The sequence below is a fragment of the Apium graveolens genome, chromosome 5 (assembly GCF_009905375.1).
Source record: "Apium graveolens cultivar Ventura chromosome 5, ASM990537v1, whole genome shotgun sequence".
Lineage (NCBI taxonomy): Eukaryota > Viridiplantae > Streptophyta > Magnoliopsida > Apiales > Apiaceae > Apium > Apium graveolens.
Genome location: NC_133651.1, coordinates 150,220,839 through 150,234,407, shown reverse-complemented (window position 1 = coordinate 150,234,407; position 13,569 = coordinate 150,220,839). Strand labels below are relative to the sequence as shown.

General features: G+C 34.4%; 1 protein-coding gene across 1 annotated transcript; it reads left to right on the top strand.

Annotated features, from left to right (window-relative positions):
• Positions 1 to 2,477: 2,477 nt before the first annotated feature.
• On the top strand, positions 2,478 to 11,420 carry LOC141724569 (uncharacterized). Its single transcript, XM_074526756.1, has 13 exons — positions 2,478 to 2,862; positions 3,464 to 3,638; positions 3,866 to 3,949; positions 4,303 to 4,544; positions 4,685 to 4,898; positions 5,725 to 5,804; positions 7,434 to 7,518; positions 8,204 to 8,326; positions 8,682 to 8,795; positions 9,496 to 9,543; positions 10,445 to 10,526; positions 10,967 to 11,011; positions 11,108 to 11,420. The coding sequence occupies exons 1-13, from the start codon at positions 2,693 to 2,695 to the stop codon at positions 11,137 to 11,139; spliced, it is 1,494 nt and encodes a 497-aa protein (XP_074382857.1). The 5' UTR covers positions 2,478 to 2,692; the 3' UTR covers positions 11,140 to 11,420.
• The last annotated feature ends 2,149 nt before the right edge of the window (positions 11,421 to 13,569 follow it).

Below are 13,569 nucleotides of genomic sequence, written 5' to 3'. Positions count from 1 at the left end.
ATATCATCTACCTTGTTATGGAAATTACTTCTGTTCCTTTTCTTAACCAACAACAAGAAGAAGACTTCTCAAATTTCTTTGGCCTTTTACAACAACTTGACTCTTCTCACATGGATGATGATGCTACTGGTAATAAAAAGAGGCAGAGAAGTGATGAGTTTCAAGGATTTCAGAGCTACCCAGGTCAGGATTTAGTCACTTCTTTGGTTGGACATAACGGCTCGGGTCAACAAAATTTCTCATTCGGGTCGGGTCAGCAGGTTGCTACATCCAATTATCAGTCATGGGATGCTCAAAATTTCAAGAAAATGAGTGATTATGATACCCTTTTCGGTGATCAGTATAGTGATGTGAGTGAATTTGGTGAATTACGCGATAAGCGAGCTCGTAGTGAAGCAGCCGGAGGTGAAAGTAGTGCTGCTGTGCACGGCGGTGGAGGGCAGCAGAGGAGGTTGTGGGTGAAAGACAGGTCAAAGGCTTGGTGGGATTTGTGTAATAGTCAAGATTTTCCTGATGAGGAGTTTAAAAAGGCTTTTAGAATGAGTAAAGCTACATTTGATAAGATTTGTGAAGAGCTTGATTCTGTTGTAACTAAGAAAGATACAATGCTACGGTTGGCGATTCCGGTTCGACAACGGGTTGCTGTTTGTATCTGGAGATTGGCTACTGGTGAGCCTTTAAGGCTCGTTTCCAAGAGATTTGGATTGGGGATTTCAACTTGTCATAAGTTGGTTCTTGAAGTTTGCGCGGCTATAAGGAATGTTTTGATGCCTAAATATCTACAATGGCCTAATGAGAATAAGTTGAAGGAGATCAAGAATGAGTTTGAAGCAATGTCTGGGATACCAAATGTAGGTGGATCAATGTACACTACTCATATTCCGATTATAGCGCCAAAGATTAGTGTTGCATCTTATTTTAACAAGAGGCATACAGAGAGGAATCAGAAGACTTCTTACTCGATTACGGTTCAAGGGGTTGTTGATCCTAAAGGGGTTTTCAGCGATGTTTGCATAGGTTGGCCTGGTTCAATGTCTGATGACAAAGTTTTGGAAAAATCAGCTCTTTTTCAAAGAGCCAATAGGGGGATTTTGAAGGATGTTTGGGTTGTGGGGACTAGTGGTTACCCTCTAATGGATTGGGTTTTGGTTCCTTACAGTCATCAGAATTTGACTTGGGCTCAACATTTATTTAATGAGAAGATTCAAGAGAATGAGAGGGTGGCAAAAGAGGCATTTATGAGGTTAAAAGCTAGGTGGACTTGCTTGCAAAAAAGAACAGAAGTGAAGCTTCAAGATTTGCCAGTAGTGCTTGGTGCTTGTTGTGTTTTGCATAACATATGTGAGATGAACAATGAGAGTTTGGAACCTGAGTTGAGGTTTGATCTTTTTGACGATGGAATGGTGGCTGAGAATAGCGTGAGATCAGTGAGTTCCATGCAGGCTAGAGATCAAATTGCTCATAATCTCCTGCACCACAATTCTGGTCCTACATTTGTATGATTAAATTTTTTGACCCAAATATTCTTTAAATGATTCTTTCCTATATGGATATTGCCACCTCAAGTATAGGGTTAGTTTATCGAATTGTTGTTGCATCATGTATGTATACATTTTTAGATTCTTGTTGCTGCACGCTCAATAATACATGAAACTTGTTACAGATATTTTACATAACAAACCGCTTGGCTACAAAACCTTACATCTAAACATATAGAGGGCAAGGCATATGTAACACACAATTTCATTTTGGGATGGTCATCTTTTCTTTCTTTTTTTTTAAGGTAAACATAATTTCATTTCTCTTCTTTCATTTTGTTAATATCAGAATACATAGCTTGATAAATAACTGTTGGAGCAGGAACATTCCCCTCCATTAATTAAAGCCTAACCTAAAACGAGCAGCCTTGGTTAACAAGTGAGCCACACTATTCGCAAACAACATAGACTACTGGGAACTTGATTAAAGTGCTTGAATAAATCACACAATCCGAAACAATTGTGTCCAAGTAAGAAATCCGTCTCAAAGATGCATATTTTTAAGCCTCAGACCTTTTACCATGATAAAGCTTCCTTCAGACTCTGCTTCTCGTGGCTGGATAGCTCCTGCAACGTTCTGCTAATTGTGTTTCAGACTATTTTGGGATGGTCGTCTTATTTGATCCTCATTCAATTCTCGTATCAACCGTAATCGAAAACTGAGTTTTTCTTTTATACGAAAATTAAATTCATGAGACAAGGATGGGTACAAGTTTTTCCATAGGTCTAAATTCTCTGATCCTCAATTTCCGTCCTTATTCTGGATCCACATATCCAATGGACGAATTAATAAAATTATGATCATATATATGTGTGTATATATATGTGTATTTGTTAAAATGGAGAGAAAATGAAGTGGAATGTTCCATGCCTATCATTTGATTGATGCCAGATGAGATGGGGTAAAATGAACATAATGTGACGTGGCAACCTCACTGAACTCCACATTAAGGAACTACATAAAAGCACCACCTGTCCCCAACATTATTAATAAAGGAATAGTAACAGCTGTTTGTTTTTGGAGGTTGCATCATTGATCCTCTCCTTTTCTGTTTTCATATATTCATATTCATTCACCATCAAGACATAAACATCATTTTCAATTTATATATAAACTGATTGATAGGAATAGGTATAGGATTAGAATTGAATAGATGGGGAGCAAAGTAATAGGAAATGTAGGAGATGGAGAGTCAAAAGATATGGTGAATCTTGAGGAAAAACTGGGCTCTAATTTGACTCTGGAAAGGGTCGCTGCTGCTAAGAAATTCATTGAGGCTCATTATAAATCTCATATGAAACATATTCGAGATCGCAAGGAAAGGTATCCCTTTTCAATTATTCACCTTCTTCCTTCTGGAACAACAATTGTCCTGCACATTTTCATGTTTATGTATTTTACTTTTTAAAGTGCGAAATAATTGTTCTCGCGTGTGCCAACCTGAATGTATGATTTCTTTATCTTAATGTATATATGGACCTTATGCCGTCTTGTTTAATTTGTTTTACTGCTTATTATTTACAATATCATTTTCTATTGGTCACCTGATTAGTTAAATAACTTTTACAAATGGAGGTTGGATTTGTTCGATATGACTATTGGGTTTTGAATAATGTTTAGAAGAACCCTACGAGGCCAGGTCATAAGGTCCTTTCATGACTTTAGGCAGATGGGGATGTTATATATGTTTATGCTCACTTTCAGATACAAACTAGTTTAATTCATCTCAATAAGCATGAACCAAGATCATCCAAGTTGATGTTCTTGGATAAAGGATTGAATCCTATGTTAATATAAATTTGGGTTTATGCCCTGCCATGTCTTTAAAGAATTTATTTACCTGAAAGTCGCTCTGGCAGAAGAATATTCACATTTTAAGTTAGCAAAACTACCTCATATCTCGTCTATTAAATTTCAATTGCAGGCGGGCATTGCTTGAAAGAAAGTTAAACAGCTCAGATGTCTCAGAGGAGGAGCGAATGAATCTCCTAAAGGAGTTGGAGCGTACAGAGACAGAGTACATTCGACTTAAAAGGCAAAAGTTCTGTGTTGATGATTTTGATCTTTTAACAATCATCGGGAGAGGGGCTTTTGGAGAGGTTATATATTTATATAAATTCGATGTGCATTATAGTTTTCCTATTTTGCTTTGAAGAGATCATGTCTATTTAATTATCTGCCTTTCTTCTGCTGCTGCTACGTATTTTCTTGTAAATTTACAAGGTCTAAAAGATAGGTTACCTATATTGGATTTTCCCTCTTTAGTTTATGATACCTCGGTTATATTTTCCGAGAAAGAACTAATCACAGTGTATTTATTTAATAGGTGAGACTCTGTCGAGAGAAGAAATCTGGCAATATATATGCCATGAAGAAGCTTAGGAAATCCGAAATGTTAAGCAGGGGACAGGTGGAGTCAAACATTCCTAGCAGTGTCACTGTCAAATTTGCAGTTTATTATTATTAGCTTATAAAAAGTAGTACATACTAAGTCGAAAGTTTTTTTTACCTCATTTACAGCATTAATCTCAATTGACAAACTAGTTATTTATTGCCAATCTGCATTATTTTTCAAATTACTCCGGCATGCTAGTACATATGAAACTGTCACAGAATTTAATAGATACAGGTTTACAAGACTGGTAATTATAGTTATCAATGCATGAGAGTAGCAGCAGACTATTTTGAACTCCAATGTCAAGCAGCAGTATGTTATATTTTTCTTGTTTGCTGCTGTGATCACTCATTCTCGGTGTATGACAGGTTGAACATGTTAGATCTGAAAGAAATTTGCTTGCTGAAGTTGCTAGCCACTTTATTGTGAAACTATACTACTCGTTTCAAGATGCCGAGCACTTGTATTTAATAATGGAGTACCTTCCTGGTGGTGACATGATGACTTTGCTGATGAGAGAAGAGACTTTAACTGAAACTGTGGCCAGATTTTACATTGCACAAAGTGTGTTGGCCATAGAGTCTATTCATAAGCACAACTATATACACAGGTGAAATTTGTTTCTGTTAGTGTTTTGTTGGTGCTAATATTGAACTCTTGATGAGAATTAGTGGTCAATTCCAGAATGCATTATGTTCAATGTTCATGCATGTAAATTTACTTTCAAAGTAACCATCAGTTTTCTTGCAGAGACATCAAACCTGATAACCTTTTATTAGATAAAGATGGTCACATGAAGCTCTCTGATTTTGGTCTTTGCAAGCCTCTTGACTGTAAAAATTTAACCCCTATCAATGAGAATGAATTGCTTGCCAGTGAAAACATTTCAGATAATGAAAAAGGAGTCTCTTGGAATAGCTCCTTGGAACAACTTCAGCACTGGAAATTGAATAGAAGGACACTGGTGAGCTTGTATATCTGTTCCCACTCTAGAAAGTAGAATCTGTATAATTATTTGTTTAGATCCCTTTAGAAGTCCTTATATGGGTTTCAGTATTAGAATGTAATCAAGAATTAGAACATATAAAGCATAGGGGCCACTGCCTAAGCATAGTGAAAGCTCATAACAAAACCTTATTCGAAGCATAAATCAACTCCTAATTTACCTCGTGATTACATTTCATTTAGCGATTGTCAGACATAGTATGTTCCTTTTCTTATAAAAAAGACCATATCAGTTGTTTGATCATTAAGAGACAGACATTTGATTGTTGACCATATAAGCATGCATACATGCATGAGAGTGCTTTGATGTAATTGTTTTCATTTATTAATTGAATCGCATATGATCTATATGAATAAAATGTGAAAGATAGTGATTAGATTGAATTAATTACTGTATATAATTACTTGGATAATATATTATAGCAAAGTAGATATATATAGTTCGAGTCTAGTTCTACTATGGTTTTGCTTATTCTCCAAGTAGTAATACACTTTATACAAATTATGTTTCAATTTATTTTTCTGAATTTTCATGGCACCTGTCCTCTCATTTTCTTTCTTATGTTTTCTTTCTAAATAACTTCCTACATTTTTTCCTACTAGTGATGGGTTCTATAGTGCGAGCATGTTAATAGACTTTATTGATGGCCTTTCAAGTAATGCTCCAGTTGCATGATCAAGATTATGTTATTACCTTGAGAAATGTTCTTAGGAAGTTAACATTTCCAATGCAGCTTTGTTTGATTCATATTTATGTCCCTTATTTTCATCCCTTATCACCACAGGCATTTTCAACTGTTGGAACACCAGATTATATAGCTCCTGAAGTTCTATTAAAGAAAGGCTACAGCTTGGAATGTGACTGGTTAGTTTTTCTGAAATGAAAGAGGCTCTGATAGTTGGCTTTACATATACATAACCTGAAACTCTTGTTATTATCCCTGTCATTTCAGTGCACAGTTGAATTTTTAATTGGGTTATCCTATGTTGTAGCTACTAATTAAAAATAACTGATTTTTTTTGTTATTATCATTATTAAATGTATTGCCTAGGCTGACTTGCGATTATCTATTTATATTTGTTAGTTATATAGGAATGCCACAGGGGGGGGGGATTCTTTATGATTGGCCTACTAGTTTGAGAATTTGAGTATATGAAAATTGAAACTACTAGAGGTCACATTCTTCTGTATGCATTTTCATTAAAAAAATCACGTGCCTACCATAAGACATGATAGCCTGAGTTAGGTGTCATATCGGATAGGAAAATGTTTTTCAAAATAATTAATACATTTTTGCATGTATATTTCGGTGGAGAATGTATACAAAAATCTAATACAAAGAAGAATCACCATTACTTTTAAATATTAAATAAAATAATTCTCAGTAGAAAAAATGCCTTCAAATAATAAAGGAAATCAGTCTTATAGTAACCTTTTCCTTCGTCTTATATTTCTCTGACCTGAATCTATATTTCAATTTATCCCTTTTTTATTACTTTTACTAGAATTTATAATGATATCCACAGATCTTCTCTGAATATAGTATGAAACTACTTCCGTCAATTATCTTATAATACTTTTCCACAAGTCTTGCAGTGCCTCTTTAAGCTGTGCTAGTTGATGAATTATTACCCAATTGAAAGATAAGGGTCACTCATTTTAGTAGTAGTTCTTTAAATGTCACCTGATAAGCACGACTTAAATTAATATTTCGTCTTCCTCGTCCATCTCTCCATTTACTCTATTCACTTCTGTAAGATTGTTTGTCTGAGCCCTTATATTTTCAGCTTTCCCAGGTAGTCCTTGTTTGCATGACTGTCAGATCCTAGGCTAGCAGAAATAGTCATAGACTGCATGGTTTTAATGAAGATTTTATTGAAGATTTGTTATGCTTGCAATGAATTTGACGCTCTTCCTTATATTCTTTAATTTCGGAGACAAATGTTTAGCTATCCATATATATATTTTTAAACAAAATGTATAGCTTTCCCAGGTAGTCCTTGTTTGCATGACTGTCAGATCCTAGGCTAGTAGAAATAGTCATAGACTGCATGGTTTTAATGAAGATTTTATTGAAGATTTGTTATGCTTGCAATGAATTTGACGCTCTTCCTTATATTCTTTAATTTCGGAGACAAATGTTTAGCTATCCATATATATATTTTTAAACAAAATGTATAAGACTCCTTAGAAATATGCCTGGGCAACATACACCAGCTGTCCACATACTTTTTGATTATTATAAAATGTGGTTATCATATAGTGTATGTGTATGTTATTCCAGGTCTATCAGCACATTTATGCTAGATATTTTTTTGTCCTTTCACTGTAGGCGTTTTAATGATACAGATTCTGTCAAAAGTTTTTTAATGTGATGCAATTTGTTCTAGGATACACTGATAATTTGGAAACTTTTACAAGTTGCAGAATTTTATGTGCAAAATATTGTTGCATCTCCCATTTATACACATTTGTCGCTTGCAATATTGACAGGTGGTCGCTTGGGGCTATCATGTTTGAGATGCTGGTTGGTTATCCCCCATTTTATGCAGATGATCCGATAACAACATGCAAAAAGGTCATATGCCTAATGATATTATTTCATCTTTCCTAAGGATTTCTTTTCATATTGCTTAACAACTAAATTACAATTTACTGGAGATACACTCGATGTACTGGACTCTTTTAGAGGCCCTCATATATTTTTATATAACAGACAGAACTTAATATGTGCAACTGTTCAACTCAACCATCAGTTATGGCATCAATATAATATGAAAGATTTTAAATCAGACAGGTTTTAGTCCTTTATTTGTCAGATCGTGAATCATCATAATTCAGTGTTCTTAATTATACTGTGTTTTTGTGATGCTACTTGCAAGTGGTATAGGGCAATATTCCTACTTGTCCGCTGTGAACTGCCAAAAGTCCTGGGTCCTTGCCAACTTATGAGTGTTGATCTATTCTAACCTTGTGCAGCTGACAGAACATGTGGGAATTAAAGTTGCTCTAAATGTTGCGTCTTCCCTCTTTTGGAGTCACTTAAGGGTGCATTAGATTCCAACCAAAGTGACCTTATCGTTTCTACATTTTCTGTCTGTCTAACAATATGCTTTGATCTATGTTCATCACTACCTGTTTAGTATTCCAATGTAAACTATTGATAAATGTCGGCTCATATTTGTGGAAGAAGACAGAAATCATGTTACCCTATATCTGTTCACTGTAAAAATTGTTCTGACATGGTCCTATGTATATTTTAGATTGTCAATTGGAGAAGTACTTTGAAATTTCCAGAGCATGCAAGAGTAACTCCTGAAGCAAAGGACCTGATCTGCAGGTTGCTTTGCAATGTTGAACACCGGCTGGGGGCAGATCAAATCAAAGTATTTACTTCAAATTTTCCCATCTATCCAACAATTACTTCAGTACAGTTTTACTTAATGTATCATTGCATGTCCCACCTCTTACTTAAATATCATTTTTGTAAAGCTCGTGGAACCAACATGGAAGAACTCTTATATCATTAACGCAGCACCAAATATTTAAATTCCTTTATATTTCTCTTTCCAGTGCTCATTATTAATGAAAACCTAATATACTAAAGCCTTAAATATCTTTGGCTGACTTTTAATTGTATACAAATAGAGTCTGTTGTGGTTGGAAGCAGTATTTTTGTCTCTTGACATACCACATCAGGGACTCATTCACCTTCCTTGACTACATATTGAATTGGAGCAGGCTCATCCATGGTTTAAAGATACTGCGTGGGACAAACTCTATGAAATGGAGGCAGCTTTTAAGCCAGAAGTGAATGATGAACTTGATACACAGAACTTTATGAAATATGATGAGGTAAAGTATCTTTCGATACTACGCTTGATGCTCTTATTATTGTTTGTGAATATATTTCTCATATATAAGGAGCTTAATGATCAAAATGGACAAGCATATAGCAGTTCTAATTAAGTTTCTTAAATTGACCAAAACCAAAAGAATAACTTCTCGTGATGAAATTCTGGGTTGCGATCTGTAGCTCTTTCCCTACCGTAGTATTATCCAGTTCTAAAGCTTTCTTTATGCCTAGCTCCTCAAAACTAAAATGTGCACATGTGGATGCAAGATCTGTTGTTATCTAATATCGGTGTAAATGTATGTATAGTGGGTGGTGGAATGCTAAACAATGAGGCATGATAGACAGAGAGACACTTTCAGTTAAGAAAATTTGTAACCTAGGATGTATCATGTACCTCACTAACAATACTATTGCAGAATGTAATGAAAACGAAGAGGCCAAAATATCTTGGAGTGAATTTAATATAACCATCCATTATCTTTTGGGTCTATCTTTTGCATTATTCATCATAATGTCTTCATACGAAGTTTCCCGACTCATCAGTTGCGACTTTATAACAAAATACTTTATGTATGGGATTACCCGGCTGCTTGAACTTTCGTCTACTTTCATGCCAGCACTGCATAATCTCTAAAATCTTGATGTTTACAAAAGATTATTAGTATTCTGCTAATTCTGATATATGCTTAAATTATGCAGGATGCGACCACAACACCGTCAAGGACCGGTTCTGGGCCCTTGAGGAAGGTGTGTTTTACTATTCTATAGGATAAGGAATCCGTTCTCTAGAATTTGTTGTTTTTGGGAAATTACCAAAATAGCATAGAGATAGGAGGCAAGGACCCAAAATGTCACATATGAGGAAGTTTGCTCATTTTAGCACCCACATAAAACATATAAAACATGTTTTTCTTCTTTGCTAAGTGCTAGTGTAATAGCGTTAAACAGGTAAGAGAGTGTAAAACAGATAAATGTGACTCATTTGTACTATATATAGGGTACGGTGTAGCATTTTGAAGTAAAGGAACGGGTGTAATGCAACTGAAGGTGCATAACTCATTTGAAAGATACATTGCACTTGCTGGATTTTTTATTAAAAGCAGAAATGTTTTTTATATATTTCTTTGTATTACATTCTAAATTGCATTATGCAGCTGCTTAAATGGGTTGACTTCTTTCATTTAGCGTGCCAATGTAGACAATTTAATTTCAAATTGTGCTAAAAAGGCCCAATACAATTATTTATATATGCATAGATAATACAGTATGTAAATCAAGAAAATATTAAAATTGCATACACCAGATGCAACACAAGTCAAAGTCTAAATTAGTGGCAGTTAGCGATTGATACAGACGGAATCAAATAAACACATTTCTATGTCTATTATTGACTTGATGAGAGGTGTATTTAAGTATGATGAATTATAGTAAGTACTAAATGTTGCATCTTTCCATGTTGGTGGCACTTCTGAACTTTTGCACATTGCTAGTCTTCACCAGTCACTAAGACCATCCATCTGAATGTTGCATAAGCTAGTCCATAATTACCCATCTTAGTTCTCAAGTATATTTCTGTATACCTCAACACATTTCCCGGACTTTTTCAAGAATCTGAAGTACCTGTTCTACTTCAAATATTTGTTGGCAGATGATGTTAACTCCCAAAGATCTAAATTTTGTTGGCTATACATACAAGAATTTTGAGGCTGTCAAAGGGTTACGTCGTTCAGGTATATACTTTGAGCTCTAAGTATTATAGTTGATTCTACTGCCTTTGTTTATCATTTTCTTGCTGTTCTTATTTTTCCATATTTAATAAAGCCTTAAAATATTGCCACTCTGTAACATTTTAGAAAGATTTGCAAGTTTTTTTTTACCTACGCACTGAGCTAATGCAGAAAGCCTGAATATCAGATTTCCATATAACTCTTTCTACTTTCTAGTCAAAAGTGTAACCTAATTATTGTTTTTTAGATGCAGCTGTTGTCTTTTTTTAGGATACCTGTATAATCTATATATCTTGAATTTACCTAGTAATGGAAGTTTTACAATAAAACAGTACAAACCCCTCCTCTGTAAATATGTATTTATTTTAATAACCCTGATATGCCTTGCTGCCTGCTCGGTTTATTTTAACAATTTTTTTCTGTTATTATTTTGTATATATCAGGGAGGAGCACATCACCAGACAGGCTGTCTACTGATTCCACTTTAAGTAAACATATCTTCCATGTGACATAGTTTTTTTTCTTGGTGCCATTTGAGGTTGGACTAGGATTCTTATATTCCTGATGTTATATTCCATATACAGGTGATTCTTCGATGGACTATACTGCCAAATAGAGGTGTGATGTGATACTTATGCTCATGCAACCTCTTAGAAGTTTGTCGACACTCCTGGCTATTTTTTATCAGACTCTGCTCTAATCTTCCACCCAATGAAGTCTGACTGGCTAATAATTTACTGCACATTTCTAGTTGTAAAGAAATTTTGGAGGGAAATGCCAAAATCACATTGACATGTGTGGTCTGTAGCTGTTTGTAGTAGGTGTCGTAGGAAGAAACTTATCCCAATTCCCAGGTTGGCGATATTATTGGTGCCTTCCCTGCGGCTTTTTCTTTCATTTTTGCTTCTTCTGTCATCTGCTTATATTTCTTTACACAAACAGCTGTGCAGGGTATTGCTCTATGAAAATGTGCAGTGGTTTGTTTGCAACCTGTTGGGCTTTTTAATCCAACAGGCAGTGGTTTGTTTGCAACCTGTTGGGCTTTTTAATCCAACAGATGCTAAACTGATTTATTTTTTTTTGGCTTCCTTTAGTCATTCAAATTCCAAATTCTGCAATTTTTTCATGTTACTCAGACTCGGCATCTGTGTTGATGATTATATATTCTGCACTTCAGTTGTAAGACAAGGTGTAGATATTAATAACCATGTAATATGTTGTTGTGTATTTTTGTGTAGTTCATTTTCAGTAAATTAATATTAATTGGAGTATACGGTATGTTAATGTCTAGAAGTGTGTAAAAATATTTGGTATGTCTGTGACTAACTAAACTATAAAGCAATTAAAATAAAGATTCATCGATAGGGAAAAGCAACTCAAGAACTAGAGTTCTTTAATTGGTTCAATGAATGTTGATGTATTACGATATCTATTCATTGTACTTTACTAAAAATAATTTTTGTAAAGTTTATATTATTCTCCCCCAAAATACAAAATAATGCATATAATTATATCCTAAAGTCACTCTCATAATCAATTGAAATACAATTATAAACTATTACGATCCAAGAATTATAAGTCTCGTAACTTGTATTAATCTACCCATCAATAATTAAACTATGTCTATCATATTATGAACAATAATTATGATTACTCTCTCAATTCATCACAACTTCTATAGATACAATTAAAGATTCACGACTCTCTTACTTGAAAAAGAGTTAAGCCCTTAATGAGAGATTAGCAAAGTAGAGAATTCGCACTACAATGAAACAAACATATATTACACCAATGAATACTACCTAATTCTCGAATTAGAGAATTAGTTACTCATGCTAATCAAAAAAATCAAACATATATTAATATCCAAAATCATGATTACAAGAGTATAGAGTTAAGAAAGATACAACTTGATAAAATCTCTCAAACTTGGAGTGAATCCCTTCAAGCCTTACTCAAATTCTCTCTAAGCCTCTCTCAATTCAATCTCTCCTCTCTAAAACCCTAACTAATTGTTCATATACTCGGATGGTACTTTTTTCAATCATACAAGATAACTAAAAGAGATTTTAAAACCAAGTAGAAATCTATTTGAATTGCAATTTTCGTCAAGTTCAGGCCCTGAACCTCAGCATCAGGTCCTGAATGATGTTCTTGGGGCCTCTTCACAAGAGCTCATACTCTGAGCTTCTTATTTTTTCGAATATGATTTTCCTCAGGCCGTGAGGTATATGCATTTTCTCCCACTGATTTCTTCAGCCCCTAAATTCTTTTTTTATCATGTACTCTTCTCTCTTGCGCCTTGCCCTTGCATAATTTCCTATAAACATAGAAAATTAAAATTTAGCATCCATACAAGTTAAATAACAACTAGTACTAATTATTTAGGAATAAAGTATCATAAAACAAGGTTAAAAAAGTATAAAACGACATAAAATAGCTATAAATTAGTCATGCATCAGTTACCCCCAATTCAATCTTTGCTCGTCCTCAAGTAATACGATAACTATAAACTACTATATAATACCACTTTCGTAAGGCAATCACTGTTGCATTTGGCATATGCAACAAGCCCTTTAAACCCCAAGAAAACCCTAGTGAAAGAGTAGGGTTTTGTGTGGGTCTATAAAAAATGTACCTACAAAATCCATCTAACCCATGCAATATACAACTACTCCCTCCGTCCCAATTTACTTGTCCAGTTTAACTTTTGCACGTAATTTAAAGTGCATTGACTACATAGTCCTGTTAATTATTTTTTTATTTTTTTATGAATAAAAATTCAAATCTTAAATTTTAATTCACAAAAATAAAATCTCAAATATAATAGTGTATGCCAACTCAGATATAATTTTCAGAATATGCAACAAGTTTAGACACATCAAACTCATACCACAATATCACCACAGAGCAAACACAAGTACAAATGTGTGTATGTGCTTAGCTTAATAACATGTTCTCTACTGAATCAAAAACAAAGACATGCAAGCTCTAACATGAAAAGCCATGTGAGTTAATAGGTTCCAAGATGAGTACTACAATAGAT

What these genes read in the sequence shown, in the direction of transcription:
- LOC141724569 (XM_074526756.1), top strand. Translation starts at nt 2,693, where the DNA reads ATGGGGAGCAAAGTAATAGGAAATGTAGGAGATGGAGAGTCAAAAGAT. An exon ending in CGATAACAACATGCAAAAAG is followed by an intron (nt 7,519 to 8,203) that starts GTCATATGCCTA and finishes TGTATATTTTAG; the next exon opens with ATTGTCAATTGGAGAAGTAC. An exon ending in CAAAGGGTTACGTCGTTCAG is followed by an intron (nt 10,527 to 10,966) that starts GTATATACTTTG and finishes TGTATATATCAG; the next exon opens with GGAGGAGCACATCACCAGAC.